The sequence below is a fragment of the Brachycentrus maculatus genome, unplaced genomic scaffold (assembly GCF_059751285.1).
Source record: "Brachycentrus maculatus isolate JH-2025_06_01 unplaced genomic scaffold, ASM5975128v1 h1tg000705l, whole genome shotgun sequence".
Classification (NCBI taxonomy): domain Eukaryota; kingdom Metazoa; phylum Arthropoda; class Insecta; order Trichoptera; family Brachycentridae; genus Brachycentrus; species Brachycentrus maculatus.
In genome coordinates this window covers 94328-112339 of record NW_028281436.1, presented here as the reverse complement: position 1 = coordinate 112339, position 18012 = coordinate 94328, and the positions used below count along the sequence as shown (strand labels likewise).

Sequence of the window (18012 nt, the reverse complement as noted above, 5' to 3'; positions counted from 1 at the left end):
TCCTTATCATTTATCGTTCGCTGTGTAATAACACTTTAAAAAACACTACTTCGTGACTACCGGTTTCGGAATAATCAATCCATCATCAAATCTAACGTAGACTAAAGTGAAATTGTTGTGGACTGCTATTCATATAAAACCAAAATTGTAATATTTTTATGGTTAAAATTTTAAAAAATTAGTTTTTAGTTTTTTAATTTAAAAAAAGTTAATAAAATTTAAAAAAGACAGAGTAAATCAATGAATAATACAAAATTTTGTTATTATGTGTATACTGTTCAAAAACCAATCAGATATCTTACCTTGATAGTATCTTCATGCGAATCGATGGCTCCTCAATTTCGGATATCATCCAGCCACTGGACCGTCGAGATCTCTTTACAGACGATTCCTTAGGGATTGACGTCTGTAAAAAAATAAACATACAATTAAAATGTTATAATATTCAATTTAACTTTCAGTCGACTGCCAGCTCCTTCGCATCCTCGCAAGTCAGATCCGCGTCTCGAAGTTCTTACGAGAACTGCCGACGAATTATCAGCAGTGGTCGTCCTGGGCGGCGCGAACCTGATGAAGAGGCAAGCTTGATTAAGGCTCTCAGGAGGCATGCGGAGTACATGGCCAAGCCAACTGAATCGCCTTTTCTTGACGACAGTTGTGACCAAGATTCGCTGCGTCCTACGCCTTATCTCTTCAATGTTTTATGTTATACATTTATAAAATATATTACAGTTTATAAAATAAAACAACTTTGTAACCACTTTTAATTGGTACACTTTATCCAACCGGTTTCGACAAGAACCTTACCATCATCAGGGTTTATGTACTAAATTCTAATACATTGAAGTACTCATAGTTCTTGTCAAAACCGGTTGGATAAAGTGTACCAATAAAAAGTGGTTAAAACAAAGTTACAATGATTAAAGAAAACACTTGTTTTTTACCTCTTGAGTTTTATTATAGACTACATGTTTCAGAAGTTAAACTTCCATCATTCAGTTCTGTATAATAACTGAATGATGGAAGTTTAACTTCTGAAACATGTAGTAAATAATAAAACTCAAGTGGTAAAAAACAAGTGTTTTCTTTAATCATTGTAACATGTCTTACCACAAAGTTAATGCCGAAACAATAAATAAAATAAAACAAATTTGTTTTATTTTATAAAGTTTATAAAATGTGCCACAAAGTATCTGAAAAAAACATTCAAGAAATATATTACAGTTATTTCACCATTCAGCACTTTTATCCAGCATCATTTCATTTGATGCCTCTTCCATTGCAATCTCCTGACAGGATTATTTGAAAATAATTAACATCAGAAATTAGTTTTCTAGTATTTTGCGGGTTCTCTGTTTTATTAATTGAATATCCTTTGTGATGGAAATCGGGAAAATTTAATTAATCGAAATTCTAAAAGCTAATTTCTTAATTGAATGCGCACTCCAGTTAAGAGGGTTAAAACGTAATAACTGAAGTCAGGAAGGTATAGAGGGCTATATGCCCCATTGGATTGAGAAAATATCGTCCCAAATTAATGAGACGTGAGTATACAAACAACAAATTAATTATGTATAATTTTTATGTTATTGGTTCCTTATCAACAACAGCTTGGCAAACTCATACTGATTATTTATTTCCACAATATAATACCTATTTATAACTGAAAAGCCAATACCATAAATAATTTGCACTTAGAAACCATGACTCTTACAAAAAGAAATGCAGAGAAGCTTAAATGCACACAGCGTTAAAACAAAAATAAATCACGGAGGTCACCCCCAAACTAGTACTAACACATGAAAGTGATCTCACCTTTGAATGCCAAAACGCAATACAAATCAGATTATCCAATTCGCTTTCTTTACTTCAATACACCATCCATGTATGTATGTAGTTGTTTTAATATTACGAGTTCTGTTTTCACTCTCCCGAAAATACGATCCGAACACTCCCACACGAAGTGGAATGTACTCCCGAGGGAATGGGGTACTGAAAGGTTTTTCAGAATTCATTTTGGCTTCACTTCGCGGGATGCCTACTGCCTAATACTTACACACATCTTGAATAAGGATCATAAGGATATTTATTGTAACTGCAGACAGTTGGTAGAATTCCGTTTTAAAAATTTGTGAAATAAATCTAAATGAGATAAATGATATATTTAGAAGTTCCAAAACTTATGTATTGTGGTTGTCAATCATGGGTAGAATGGTGAATATGTTATGAAAAAGAAAATCTTTTACAAATTTATTATTGGTAGTAGACTTTTTATTTGATACTTGAGCTTGCAAATATTATAATTCATAATTATTCGTTCCGAAAATGACTGCTGAATTGATGAACTTTTTCCTGAAAATGTTAGTATTTATGAGATCAAATTTACATAATGAGACCATTAGTGCCGATTACTATGTATAGTATCGAACAGATTGATTAAAACGTATTACGTATTTTCAGCACCCTGTAAAAAAATGTTTTGACGCTAGGACGCGATAATCTGTTTGCTGTCATGAAAAGGTTCTGTGTTATTAAAAGGCTCGTTTTACGTTGTGAGTAATCCGGAAACCATTATACCGCGACCCTAACTTAAATTTACGCAAGCAAACTTTGTAACTGAGAGGTCTAGAGGTGAAGTCAGCCAATGTGTGGAGAACTTTATAGTTCGAATGGATACATACAGTATCGAACAGATTAATTGAAACAAAACTTTTTTTTCGTATTTTCAACACCCTTTAAAAAAATGTTTTGGGGGTGTTTCTCGTATTATGGACCAGGGCTGCTTCTCTCGGTGACTGAGATGATGCATAGGGAGAAGTATCACCCAATTCTACTGGAAAAGATACTACCAGAGATACAAAAACGAAGGTCAAATCGTAATTTAATATATCAGCAGGATTTAACCCCCTACTACAAATCCAAAAAAAATATGAAAATGTTCACACAAAAACAATGAACTATGTTGAACTAGTCAATAATTTTGCCAGTCATAAACCTAATTAAAGGTCTATCAGCTATCTGTAAGAAACGGCTCTCCGAAATTGAATGCACCAAGGTGGAAAAGCTTATTTTGACCATAATTCAGGTATGGTTTCTAGACGGAAAATGGCATCCACGTGCCAAACTCTTATAAAATAGATGCCAAAAGGGAGTAAAATCTATGATTGAGCCCAAATTAGATCATATTAAATATTAATTTGTGAAATAACTAATAAACAATAGATTTTACAAAACTTTTTACGAAAATATAGCAAAAAAAGTTAGTTTCAATTAATCTGTTCGATACTGTATATGAGCGATGCCAATATGTCTCACGTTCAACCTTATTTCTCTTTTCAACGAAAAATTTCCAACAAATATATGAATATTTTTATTGTAACGAATTGACGATGTGACATATTTATTCATCTGATTGAAATCTATTTCGAAAAGGGTTTATCGAGACGCAGGACCCCAGAAAGGACTAAACCCTTTGATTTCAAGGTACACGCATCATCGATTCGCCCTTAATCAATACATTCTTCTTATTCAAAGTCCATCGAAATCCATTCTTCAATCAATGTGACGCACGGTCGCAATTGATGGTTTTAAAAGGGAAATTGGACGCCAGGCGGTGGGTCGGCCGTGGCCGCATTGGTATGGCTTTGGCGTCTGGATCTGATTATTTCAGTTCGAAACCCCGATCGGCGCATGACCAAAATAAATTAAAATCTATTTATTTCCATCAATAAGACGTTGTCAAAAGTATGAATTTATTGGTTTTTAGAGTTCTGGTTACTCAGCTGTACCTGTCTAGCGTGTTGCTGTGGCTCATAATGAGAAAAAAAGAACACATTTCTTAATGCTTGTGTATGAAAAAAAATCGTGTGTTGCTTACAATATATAGCGCTGCCATCGAAGTGAAAAAAAACAGGTTGAATTTATTGGTTTTCTAAAATAAAGCTAGTTTCTGCCTTGCTGATTAAACGGAAAAAAATATACAATACTAATATGGAAAATACAAAAAAATTATATGAAACAATAATGCAATCGAAAACGTTGAAAATTATTGTTACAGCAAGCTGTCAATAAGCACGCGGTCCGCTACGACCTATAAAGTATTGTATGTATTGCTGTTTCTTTTATTAGATGACGCTGCTATTACGGAGAAAAACTGGTATCCAATGTTTACATGAAGCTAAGTTAATATAATATAAAAGGCAAAAAAAAGAGTGGGCAAAAATGATCAAGAGTTGATTTTATAAAAACTGTAAAGAAAATAAATTTTCCTTTTTTTGTGGGTAAATTATGTTTAAATAGAAAAAATACTTATAAAAAGTATGCAAAATGAAGTTCACCGCAAGACACAAAAGGTGGCTTGGTGGGTTTTCCCAAAAAATTAATATATGTACGTATAAATGTATGTATATGTACGTATATATCGATTAACAAATAATTGAAATAAAAAAAAAAACGTTTACATCATATAAGAGTGAAAAAACAGTTATATTAATTTGTACCCTCCCGGAAATCAAACCTGGCACCTCCACTACGCTATGAAGGCAGACAACAATGGGCGTTTGTTAAAACACATAATATTTTGAGAAATAAAAAGACGTTGTGTTTTGATCCACTCACATTTTTATTAACCAACTAGTTTCGGCAACAACCTGTTGCCCTCTTCAGGGTTTAATTTATGCTTTCAATATTCAAAACACGTTACATAAAATAATGATTCTACAAACCTGCAGTGGGGCTCCTCCCCTGTGGGCCCGCAGCCCCTCGTCGGGCAGGCGGCCCCCGGCCAGGCGGGCCGACCTCCTGACGGCGGCCCGGTACACCTTCCACCAGAGCAGCAGCATCGCTGCAGCAGGGATGTAGAATGACCCACAAGCGGAGAATATCACGTACCTAGAACCAAAACGATTTGAAAGAATTATAAATGTTACAAAGTGTATAAGTATATGTATAAATGCCGTATGGAAAAACCCTGAGATGAAGATCAGCAGCAAAATCAAGATTTACAAAACTTGTGTCCGGCCCATCATGACGTATGGAATCGAAAGTAGAGCAGACACCGCTGCCACAAAAAAACGCGCTTAGAGTGTCAGAAATGAAGACTCTAAGAAGCATATGAGGCAAGAGTCTTCGAGATAGAATCAGAAATGCCAGGATCAGGGAAATATGCGAGATCGAAGATGTCGTTAGGTGGGGAAGGTAACGCAGGAGACAATGGTACGCGCGTGTAAGGATAATGGAACCATCCAGACTCCCCCACATCGGACTTTAAGGCCAACCCCCTGGTAGACGTCTCCCGGGCAGACCACCTAAGCGATAGGTCGATAACTGGGAATCGACGTCGCAGGAGGCTAATCCCTCTTAAAAACAGGCCGCAAGGCCTAAAATAATAATAAGAAGAAGACAAAGTGTTTAATGTGATCACTTAAACGAGTCTATGACAAGCCAGAAGCCGTGTAAATGTCAGACTTCAATATCTATAATTTCACCTTCTGAAGCCGTGAAAGCTAAGTTGCTGACTAGCCCACACTAGATTATCCCTCCTGTTCCCAACACAGATTTAAATAAAAACATATTTATTTGGTTAGTTAGTTTAGGGTTAGAACTAAGAAACTTTGACCCAAAAATCCGCGACACTAACCACGGGACCACAACCCGACATCGTGTTGATATTTTAATCAAAAGGATAATTCTACCCTTAGAGACATCGTTGGTCAAGTGTCGTTGAAAAATTCGTATAAAAATAATAAGAAATAATGCATAACCAAAAGTTTTCTTTACTGATTTGTAGATATCACACGAAAGTATCTTTATAATATGAACTACCCACGGACGGAGGTGTGGCTTGAACTGCGGCTGATATGCGAATGTAAAATATTCTTAGCCGCCATGATATGCTGGTATGCCGATGGGTTAGTAAATTTAAAAAAAAACATTATATTTATAGATTTGGGGTTCAATTTGTAGAACTCCATTTTATTTTATGTATTTAAATGTTAAATCAAACATTCGTTTGAAGATGCCATAACAAGGCGAAACAACTTGTGTTTTTTTTAACAAATAAAACTTATCAGACTTAAAAAAATCAGTATTTGAATTAATATTTAAATACATAAAAAAAATATCCGAAGAAGAATCTGGATCTCCGGGTATTTACCGGGGTTACGACCAGTCATAGGCTGGTTAAATGATCACTTTACTTTTGTATTTATTTACCCCAAGTGCTTGTTGACCGTGCACGCGTCCCCCTCTCCCTCGGGCCAGGCTAGCGGCGCGGCGAGCGCGATGAGCGCGCCCAGCGCCCAGGGCGCGCCCAGCAGCGCGGCACGCGCGCGCGGCCCGCCCAGCACGCGCGCGCGCCTCAGCGGGCGCGACACGCCCAGGTAGCGCTCGCCGGCCAGCGCGCACAGCGACAGGATGCTGGCCGTGCAGCACAGCACGTCCAGCGAGGACCAGGCCGAGCACAGCACGGGGCCTGCGAACACATCGAAACACACTTAAATTCAAATGAAACACGCTGAAATACAAATGTACCAAATTTGAATAGGGACCTCCGAAAACATTGGAACATACACTGAAATGAAATAAACCATTATCTGCGAACATACAGGAAACACGCTTAAATACAACTATAAGAAATTTGCATATTGGATCTTTGAACACATTGGAACATATACTGAAATGCAACAAACAAGATCTGCGAAGATATTGGAAACACACTTTAATACGACTATACGAAATTTGCATATTGGATTTATGAACACATTGGAACATACACTGAAATGCAACAAAACAGATCTGCGAAGACATTTTAAACACACTCAAATACAACTATACGAAATTTGCATATTAGATCTCTGAACACATTGGAACACACACGTCACTCGTTATGCAAAATGTCACTCGTTAAGGAAGAATTTATTAAAAATTCACAATCTTCTTTGCTTGCTATGAGATGTTCCACTGTATTATCCGCATGCGTAGGAATTTCAAGCACATGGGACTTGTTAGAATTTGATATTCTGCGGGTAAGTTCCTCATTATCGAACACTGATATATTTTGGATAATATATTATACATATGCTTACTCCTTTCAACAACGTCATATATAAAAAAACTTGATTTTCAGGAGATCGTTTTTAATGTTTAAGTATGCAATGAAATGTATTAAAAATAAATCAAGCCACTTATAGAACTTTTTACTGTGCAACAGATCTTTTTAGGTTAAATATGGAGGTTTTTTTCTCCATTCGAAAAATATTTTGTGTATTTAAAAAAATAATGAAACAATACCTTTTCTTCAACATGCAAAAACAATACTTTGTACCCTGTAGCGCGTAAATATTAAGTTTGAAATATGCTGCTTTTGCTGGGATATAGTAAATTATCACAACTGAAAATTTAAGTTTTTTGATAAATGACGTTGTTGAAAGGAGTGAGCGATATGTGAATTGTGAGAGCGATCTCTCTACCCCTTATAACTCACTGGAGTAAAAATAATACAGTACATTCCCGATATTCTGGGAAGGATGGTCGATTTTCTGGTTTACTCTAAAATATGGAAAAAAATTAAAAAAAGATAAATTTAAAACTGCTCTTTATGCGCTTATGTGTATATCTACTTGCTTAGTATGATGCATGTATTGACAGTGTGACATGATTAGAGACAACTAACCTAAAAATGGATATTTTACACTTAAAACTTCTTCTTTTTCTGCTTGGTGTAGGCCTTGAGGCATATTTTAAAAAGGAATTAGCCTCCTGCGATGTCTATTACCAGCTGTCAATCCATCTCTTTGGTGGTCTGCCCGGGAATCAACTAATGCAATGTGGGGGATTCTGGATGGTTCCATTCTCCTCACATGCGCATACAATCGTCTCCTTCGTTGTATTCCCCACCTAACGTCATCTTCAATCTCACATATTTATCTTATACTGGTGTTCCATATTCTATCTCGTAGACTATTGCCAGATATGCTTCTTAGAGTTTCATTTCTGTAACTCTTAGCGCGTTTTTTGTGACGAAGCTTAAAAACGAAATTTTTAAAAGCATAATACCACAAAGTATTGTTTGTATTAGATGTGGGTAAGATTTAATTATTATATCTGGGTGAGAACCTGTCCGATATTGGATCCGTGATAGCTCATAAGGAACTGCCGCGAGAGGTGGTATCATACATGATAAAACTAGTGAAAGACATTGTCACCATAAACCAAGCTAGGACACTAAATGCCGGACCCTCTTCTAGTGGAACGGAAGATCTGCTGATGACAGTCAACAGTCCGCCTTCTCATGAGGAGTTGTACGTGGTTTCCTCCCAGCAATGAGCAAATGCTGACATGTTCCTGACTAGCTCACACTAGATTATTTCTTCTATTCCCTACACAGATTGAAATAAAACATGTCCTTATCTAGAAGAAACAATAATCCACTAATTGATCTATAAATCTTATACACAATAAGCAAGGTAAATAATAAATGCAACTCACATCAATCCTCATCAGTAGAATACATCTAAACAATGAATCTTCGTAGAATAAATTACACTTATCACAAATATTTTGACGACTGATTAATAAAAAAAGGTTACAAACGTATTTTTTAAATATTAAAAGCCAAAAAAATTACATAATAGTGGGATACTGTTATTCTGTCACTGCAGATAGCAAACGTGTTCGGCCCTCAACACATATTTCGACATTTTTATTTCTATTGTGAAATGGTTTTGTTTTTGTAAAATATTATTTCAATGACTCATGTGTCCCGGATAATCCCCTTCCCGGTCAACTTGATCACGGATAAACGGGAGTGCACTATAATTTTGGATTACTTACATATATATATATATATATATATATATATATATATATATATATATATATATATATATATATATATATATATATATATAATATATATATATATATATATATATATATATATATATATATATATATATATATATATATATATATATATATAAATATATATATATATATATATATATATATATATATATATATATATATATATATATATATATATATATATATATATATATATATATATATATATATATATATATATATATATATATATATATATATATATATATATATATATATATATATATATATATATATATATATATATATATATATATATATATATATATATATATTTATATATATATATATTTTTTTAATATATATATATATTCACCATTTTCGTAAAATACTACCTCAAAGGCTAAATGTGATATGATGTATGTTTTATTCTCAGACAAAAAATGTTAAGTTAAGGTTATGTTTCGAGAAGTCGATGCGTCCGCCTCCGTAGTGTAATGGTCAGCACGCTCGGCTACCGTTCTGGAGGTCCCGGGTTCAATTCCCAAGGGGGGTAAAATAAATATGAGTGATTTTTTCACTGTCATATTTATTCAATATTACCCTGGACTGGTACCTGAAGCGGAGGGCTGATCACCTTTCCTTCATGTGTAAGCGATCAAGATAACACTGCGTTTATATGACGCCGTGCCCTATGCACCATTGGGGTGTGGATAAGGGTTTTATTATTATTATTTTGTTTCGAGAAGTCGATGCTTTTCCATGAATTCATAATCCCAACTTTATATAAAATGTATTCAAAATCTCCGTTTAACACATTTTGAGTGTGAGTGAATAAGTATTTGGACACACTCAAAATGTTGTAAAGAAAAATTTCTATATTATTTAACAGCGCCATTTAAGTAATGTGGGGTATTCTGTACCAAATGACATCATTAGGCTGAAGTGCCCATTTAAATGTGACCATCTTCTGATAAAATGAGTAACTTTATTAAGCTTTATGTTGTAGCGTACTAATTGAACTGGTGAAATTTTAAGAAAACATTAATTTTTATTTGGTTAAAAAAGACCCCTTTTCGAGTGTGATCAACGTGATGATGCTGTTAATTTTAATTATACTAAAGCAAGACGAAGAGTCCTATACATTAGTCCTTTGGAAAGGATCTAGTAATAATTTTTGACATCTCAACAAAGATTTTATAAAAATAGTATTTCCATCCTTTGTCCGCCTCCGTAGTGTAATGGTCGTCAGCACGCTCGGCTACCGTACTGGAGGTCCCGGGTTCGATTCCCAGGGAGGGTCGAATAAATATAAGTGATTTCTTCACTGTAATATTTATTCAATATTACCCTGGACTGGTACCTGAGGCGGAGGGCTGATCACCTTTCCTTCATGTGTTAATGATCAAGATAACACTGCGTTTATATGATGCAGTGTCCTATGCACCATTGCGGTGCGGATAAGTGTTTGAATGAATATGTGCAAGTATTTGAACACACTCAAAATGTTGTAAATAAATTAACTGGTCAAATTATAAGCTAAAATAATAAAATTAAAAGGATATTTTCTAGCGTTTCTCATGTATGTGATTATAATTCGGACCTCACATACAAATGAAAGAGTTTCTGCTTAATAAAAAGCTTCTTTCATCTCACCCTAGATATCTCTAGTGAAATTCTAGTGATTCAAGCGCTATGCTTCGAATTTAAACAATATATGTATATAAGTTCCAAGAACATGAGTAGTGTGGTTGTCGATCATAGGTAAAATTGGTGAATGTTACATGTGAGTAAAGTGATCACTTACACCAGCCTATGACGGTCGTAAGCCCAGACAAAAAATAATACAACAATTTTTTTACTTCGAATTCGACGATTTTGAAACCATATTGTATGCTTAACAAATCCAATTGGACGTTTAAGTACTAATCATGATGTTAAGTAGTACTTAAAATCGTGTCTGAAAATTTGAGTAGGTACACATACTATGCACAGACTATGACAGCGCGCCGCGCAGGCTTGCCAACTTGACGACTAACTCACTTACTAGTATTAAGAATAAAAGATGTGGGCAGGTATTCACACTGACGGTACATGTAGTACTTATATGAATATATTGTTTTTTGGACTTTTTTGGATAAACGAACATATCGCTCACTCCTTTCAACAACGTCATATATCAAAAATCGTAAATTTTCAACTGTTCATGTTTTCGGAATGCTCAGAAAATGTACTATATCCAAACAAAAGCGGCATATTTTTAACATAAAGTATTGTTTTTGCATTTCGAAGGAAATGTATTGTTGATGTATTTTTCAAATATCCTTAATATTTTTCAAATTAAGAAAAAACAATCAGGTTTTACCTAAAAAGATCTGTTGCACAGTTAAGAGTTCAATAAGTGGCTTGATATTTATTTTTAAAACACTTTATTATATTCTTGAAATTAAAAAAACGATCTCCTGAAAAATCAAGTTTTTTGATGTATGATGTTTTTGAAAAGAGTGAGCGATATATGAACGAGGAATAATAACAAAATTACATGCTTATGAAACTGTAAATTGACGGAGTCGAAGAAAAAACAGGTAAGGAATTAAATGAAGTAAGAACGAATGATATGATGGACACTTATAGTTATAAAAAAAAAACATCAGAAAGGTTTGATTTTTCAATTGTTTGCATTTGTTTTGCATAGCCCAGCGTATTTAAATTTCACATATACACATCCCTCGAAAAGCAATTTTAAAATAATTTAAACTGTAGTATGGAAAAAATACATACCTTTATCGGCAAAAGAATCTCGATCAACGTTTATAGAGGGTGGAAATTTATTTTCATTTTCACCTTTGTAATGCAAAACTAGAAAGAAAAATATGCCCGTTCAATAGGGCAGATAATAATGAAAATCTACACGTCATGTAAAAGCAGTTCTAAGGACTGTCTGCTAAAAATCAATTCAAAGAGCGATGACGTACGTCAGCGTTTCTCAAAGTGCGTTCCGCATTTTCATATTCGAAAAGACCCATGAATCTAGCGTTAGAAATCCATTCTAACGCTACATTCATGGGTGTCGAATATGAAAATGTTGACGATTTAGATACCACATTTTGAGTGTGTCCAAATACTTGTTCACAAAATCTGGATTATCTCCAATTACAGGAGTTATTTTCATATTATTTTTTGACATCTCATCAAAGATGAAGAAGAATATGGAAGTCTGGGCATTTACGGGGCTTACGACCGTCATAGGCTGGTTTAAGTGATCACTTTACACACGTGTAAAGTGATCACTGAAACCAGCCTATGACGGTCGTAAGCCCCGTAAATGCCCAGACTTCCATATTCTTCTTCATCTTTGATGAGATGTCAAAAAATAAGATTTAGATACCATTTTTGGAATAAAGAGTTTAATTTATTTTTTGCGTTGTGGTCCTATGTCATTTAACAAGCGATATGTGTATGTATTAATCATGGAATGACTTATACTTTATATGTTTTTTAAATGTAATATGGTTTATGATAAGAATCGCAATGTACATAAAAGAAAACTAAATAAATGTGTCGGGTTGTGGCCCCGTGGTTAGTGTCGCGGAACTCTTAAGTCAGAGTTTCTCGGTTCGAACCCACTCTACCACAATTTGATCCCTATTTCTAATAATGAGCCGCTTAGGCTCAAAGAAATAGTATGAAACTGTTATATTTGTGTAAATAATAAAAAAAATATTTTTCTACAAAAGGAAAAAAAAGAGACTCAATTCTCTTTTATTTCTATGACGGTCGTAAGCTCCGTAAATTCCCAGACTTCTTTATTCTTCTTCATCTATGTTGAGATGTCAAAAAATAAACAAATAAACGAGATACGAGAAACTACTAGACAAATTATACCATGTGTCTTTAAATTAACGATTTTCAAATATTTTTCTAACCACAAAATTTGAGAAAAAAACCCCTTATGCCGTGAGTTAATACCGTCAACGATTGTTTTTATTTGCATAAATTTGGATAATTCATGAAAATACAGCCGTACTTTACTGAAAACATCGTAGAATTGAACATGTTAGTTCTTCAAAGAATGAAAATTGTACGACACAATAAAACTCTATGAAATTTCTTGGAATATTCTTAGAAATGTTAAAATATGTAAAAAATAAAATTCAAACGAATCTTCTTCCTCTTCTTGGTGTAGGCCTTGGTGCCTGTTTTAAAAAGGGATAAGCTTCCTGCGATGTCGATTCCCAATCCATCTCTTTGGTGGTCTGCCCGGGAGTCGTGTAGGTACCTTTTTTGTGAGGTCAAAAGCTCTTGCATCCCTTATGTCACTACGACCATATAAGGTATATTGTAACCTCCCTCTGTATCACAGCTCACTTCCAAGAGCTACGTGTGTCATGTAACTTACGACCTGTCTTGGTGGTAGGAGCTTCACCTTCTCAGAGTCCAGTAGAGTCCGTTCTCCAAGGATGTGACTTTGTTTGCGAGCGAGTGCGTCACAATTATAGAGAATGTGGATTGGTGTCTCGTTATCCTCCATACAAAATCTGCATGCTGGGGAGTCATGTGGTCCAATTTTTGTCATGTGTTTCCTCAGTCTGCAGTGTCCTGTCAAGGTCCTGGTTAGGATGCTTATTTGTTTTTTACTCTTTGCATAGGTACCTTGGAGTTAGGCCGTGAAGTGCTATGTGGAGGAGTCTGGATGGTTTCATTCTGGATGGTAATTTTATCTCGTAGACTCTTGCCATATATCCTCCTTAGAGTTTTCATTTCGGACACTCATTAGTTTATTTTTTAATTATTGTTTATTGGAATTTTTTTTAGTTTTTTTTTAATATGTACAGATTTTTTTAAAACTCCTAACCTATCAATAACTCTTTTCTTTTATACACCATTTTATTATTTCAAAGAAAAACTTATTTTTTTCAATGCAAAAACGGTATTTTGAGAAAAAAAAAACAATTACGTAAAATGTTACCGGGATTTAGAAAAAAAATAATTTGTGATGTAACGAATACCGGGTCTTAAATAAATATAAATATATATATATATATACCCTAAAAGGGAGGATGCTCAGACTTTTAATTTTCTAAACGACAGCTTTATTTGCAATATCTAACATTGAAAATCTAATAAAACATACTTAATTCTGACGAAGGTTATGCAAAATTTTTAGATTACATCTCACGAAATTACATGACTTTTTTCAAAATGTATTTGAGTCGAAAAATAACCCCTATGAAGCAAACGAGTTAATAATACCAAAGTATACATAATGTTTTACGGAAAATCCACAGGATGAAGAGATCAGAATGACGTATGAGGGATAATATATTTATAAATACTGTCTTCCCTCATGTTTCATGTATATCTTCTCTACTTTCTTTTCATTGCTATCTATATATATATATATATATATATATGTTCATACGTAAAGGGTGGCGCAAAATTAATCATACTATCCGAAGATGTTATTATTTTCGCAAATACGTCGTATGTCGATCATTTTTTACATTTGTGAACTAGACAGCTGCAGTATACAAACAGATTGATAAAACGGGCAAAATTTTTTATATCAACACAGGCGGCAACCACTTGACGGATATTGTACATTCTAATTAGAATAGAATAAAGTTTAACACATTTTTTGTTGTCCTGTTGCGATCCTGTATATGTATGTGTGTGTTTATATATATATATATATATATATATATATATATATATATATATATATATATATATATATATATATATATATATATATATATATATATATATATATATGTATATATGTATATATATATTTATATGTATATATATATATATATATATATATATATATATATATATATATATATATATATATATATATATATATATATATATATATATTTTTTTTTTTTTTCTTTCTTTTTTTCTAACCCTTATCCGCACCCAATGGTGCAAAGAGCACTGCATCATTTAAAAGCAGTGTTATCTTGATCGTTAACACATGAAAGAAAGGTGATCAGCCCTCCGCTTTAGGTACCAGTCCAGGGTAATATTTAATAAATATTACAGTGGAAAAATCACTTATATTTATTATGACTCCCCCTTCTTTGGGAATCAAACTTGGGACCTCCAGAACGGTAGCCTAGCGTGCTGAGAATGGTCATAACTGGCCACATCATTTCTTACGTATTTGGTCATTTACGAATTTTCAGACTGTGTACCATTTAATACTGGGAAATCGATACGTAAGAGTACTTTGAAAAAATATTTTCTGTAATCGGATACGTTATATCAGATGTAATATATTATTTACGAGGATTCAGGGACGACCCTTAACATGACTGACATATGTATGAGGGAGGTAGGAACAAAATTAGAAATCTCCCTTCAAAATTAGTTTGCTTACCCAACAGTTATTGGTTGAATTATTTATTATTTATTGTTTCATAAAATTATATTGAGGTAATTTTTTATTAATTTTTTTACTTGTTAGAAGTGTGTAGATATATCCTTCTTAAACACGTCTTAGTCATATTCGATATTTTTTTCTTATTTTGCCAATCGAATATCAAATATCGTAATCATATAAGAGAATTAATTATTATGTGTGTGATTATAATCCAGGATTCGGATCTCACATACTAATATAAGAGTTTCTGCTTAGTAAAAAAGCTTCTTTACATCTCACCAATAGATGTCTCTAGTGAAGTTCTAGTGATTCAAGAACAAGGTTTCTAAATTGGTTCATATATATAGAACATCCAAGAATTTGAGTAGTGTGGTTGTCAATAATGGGTAGAATTGGTGAATGTTACACGTGTGTAAAGTGATCACTTAAACCAGCCTATGACGGTCATCAGCCCCGTAAATGCCCAGACTTCCATATTCTTCTTCATCTTTGATGAGATGTCAAAAAATAACATATAAGAGAAAGTGACCAAGTGCATTTGTTTACAAAAACGAGATCATTGACCATTTGATATCTTACTAGCTTTAATATTTCCCTGAAAAAATCCTGGTTATTGAATCTTGACTTCTAAAAATGAAAAACTGCATTGATGTTTACTTTTTTGCCAAGTAAAAGTGACTTAAATGGCCCTCCTGAACATTTTATGTTTTGTTAGTTGGTCACTTTCTCCTGTACGACTACGAAATGTAAATTGAAATTGAAATATAAGGGTCTCTGCTAAATTAAACCTTTTCCAATCCATCCATAGATGGCTACAATAGACTCACACGTGTATTGTCATGAGATCAATGATAAATGGTGGAGTTACAAAGTTTTTAGTGGTATGGCTGTCAATCATGGGTAAAATGGTGAAAGTTGAACGTGTGTAAAGTAGCCACTTAACCAGCTTACGACACATCATAAGCCCTGATATTACCTTGATTTCCATATTCTTCTTCATCAATGTTGAGATGTCTTTTTTGTTGCTGTTTATATTTGTTTTGAAAAGTTCTGCGTATTAAAAATTATTAAAACAATTAAAATACACGTCCCTCAAAAAGTAATGAAACACTTAGTTCGACTTACTCATCCCTCAAAAAGCAAAATAAAAGATTTTGAAAGCTGTCCCACCGCATGCCCAGATCTGATACTGAAGCATCTAGGCTTTCTGACAGATCTACTCTTGCTAAGCATTTTTTTGAACTAAGTTGCAAAATTAATTGAAAATGTGAAACAATATAAAATTGTATACCGATTTTACTGTGAATTTACATTTAAAAGCTTTCAATATACCTGTCACTGCCAATTTAAATAAATACAAGATTGTAAGTTCATCACCAATTTTTCTAGAAGTACCCCAGTGTAGGCAGTAAAAGGGATTAGTGTTTAGTTCAATTAGCTAGCTAGATCCGATTCCGACTCGACGTTGGCCGGTACACAGACGCTCACAACCCCGACCAGCACAGCAGACAGACACAGAACATTGCAAAGACACATAAAAGATAGTTCAACTTACTCAGTTGGAAGTCAAACAGCTCTCTGGCTGCTGATATGGGAAGCACAGCAACTCCCAGAAGCAGGTCTGCCACCGCCAAATTCACGATCAGAAAGTATGAAGGAGTCCTCAGTCTTGCGCTGGAAGCCACTCCGATCACCACCAGAAGGTTTCCCAAGATGGTCAGGGATATCAGAAGACCCATTGCGATGGCCTTCAGGATCCACAAAGCCAAGGATTGGCTTATCATATCCCAGGTTGAGTAAGCCACAGTAGAGTTGCTGGTAACGGTCGATAATTCAAACGTGGTGTTTGTGACATCACCTTTCGTTAGTTCTAGGGTTGTGTTTTGGATATTGAATACGTCGCTGTCCATTTGAAACATTTTGATGTATTCTTTAGTTTTATTTTTGAAACTTATATTTCCGATGGTGTTTTTAAAAAAAAAAAAATTACTCTCCACCTATTCACTGTTATTTTACTATGTTTCTTGCCACGTTATTTACGACTTAAAAATAAACTTCCAATAATAAATAAATCATTTATAGAATTAAGGTGTAATTTGTAGAACTCCATTTTAATTTATGTTTTGTTCCTAAAAAGGTGTATTTTATTGTTTAAAAAAAAAACATTAAAATAAGTTTTCTGACAATTGTTTCGCCTAGTTATGGCATTTTCAAACATCCGTTTTAAATGCCATAACTAGGCGAAACAATTGTCAAAAAATAGATTTTTATATGTTTTATAAACAATAAAATACAATTTAGTAGACTTAAAAAACTAGCGTTTGATTTAACATTTTAAATTTAAAATAAATAAATTGTTTATTTTATTATTAAAAAATTATTTTTTAAATATTATATATTACTGACATATTTTAAGAATTCTTTAGGTCGATTAAGGGTCAACAGAAAAAAATCATATTCTCAAGTTAGTAAATGATATTAATAAATTTAAGTAATAAGTTTTTTTAAATAACATAAGATAAAATTGTTTGTTTACATAAATTAACAAAACGTATTTAGTATTTCCATTTTTGTATTCAGAAATGAAGCCTTTGTGAAATAATCATGCACGTTTGACATAAAAATCTGCTTATAAAAATGATCACATAAGGCAGCCAAATGCCAGGTCGTAAGCCTTGAAATGCTCATACTTTCTTCTCTTCTCCTCGCATAAAAACGATAGACGCTTTGTCTTAGTTGACAACTATAATATCGCTCACTCCTTTGAAGAACGTCAT

The 18012-nt window shown here is 33.6% G+C and overlaps 1 protein-coding gene across 1 annotated transcript; it reads right to left on the bottom strand.

Moving 5' to 3' along the window:
* Positions 1-233: 233 nt before the first annotated feature.
* LOC148300507 (alpha-1A adrenergic receptor-like) lies at positions 234-17154 on the bottom strand. The gene is made up of 5 exons (XM_088274674.1): positions 16808-17154; positions 7775-7791; positions 6214-6472; positions 4725-4890; positions 234-406 (listed from the first exon to the last, which is right to left on the bottom strand). The coding sequence occupies exons 1-5, from the start codon at positions 17152-17154 to the stop codon at positions 299-301; spliced, it is 897 nt and encodes a 298-aa protein (XP_088130800.1). The 3' UTR covers positions 234-298.
* Between the last annotated feature and the right edge of the window lie 858 nt (positions 17155-18012).

Coding starts and splice junctions, on each gene's coding strand:
- LOC148300507 (XM_088274674.1), bottom strand. CDS start 17,154: ATGTTTCAAATGGACAGCGACGTATTCAATATCCAAAACACAACCCTA. Junction 4,891..6,213: donor ACGGTCAACAAGCACTTGGG/GTAAATAAATAC, acceptor TTTTGGTTCTAG/GTACGTGATATTCTCCGCTT. Junction 407..4,724: donor GGGGAGGAGCCCCACTGCAG/GTTTGTAGAATC, acceptor ATTTTTTTACAG/ACGTCAATCCCTAAGGAATC.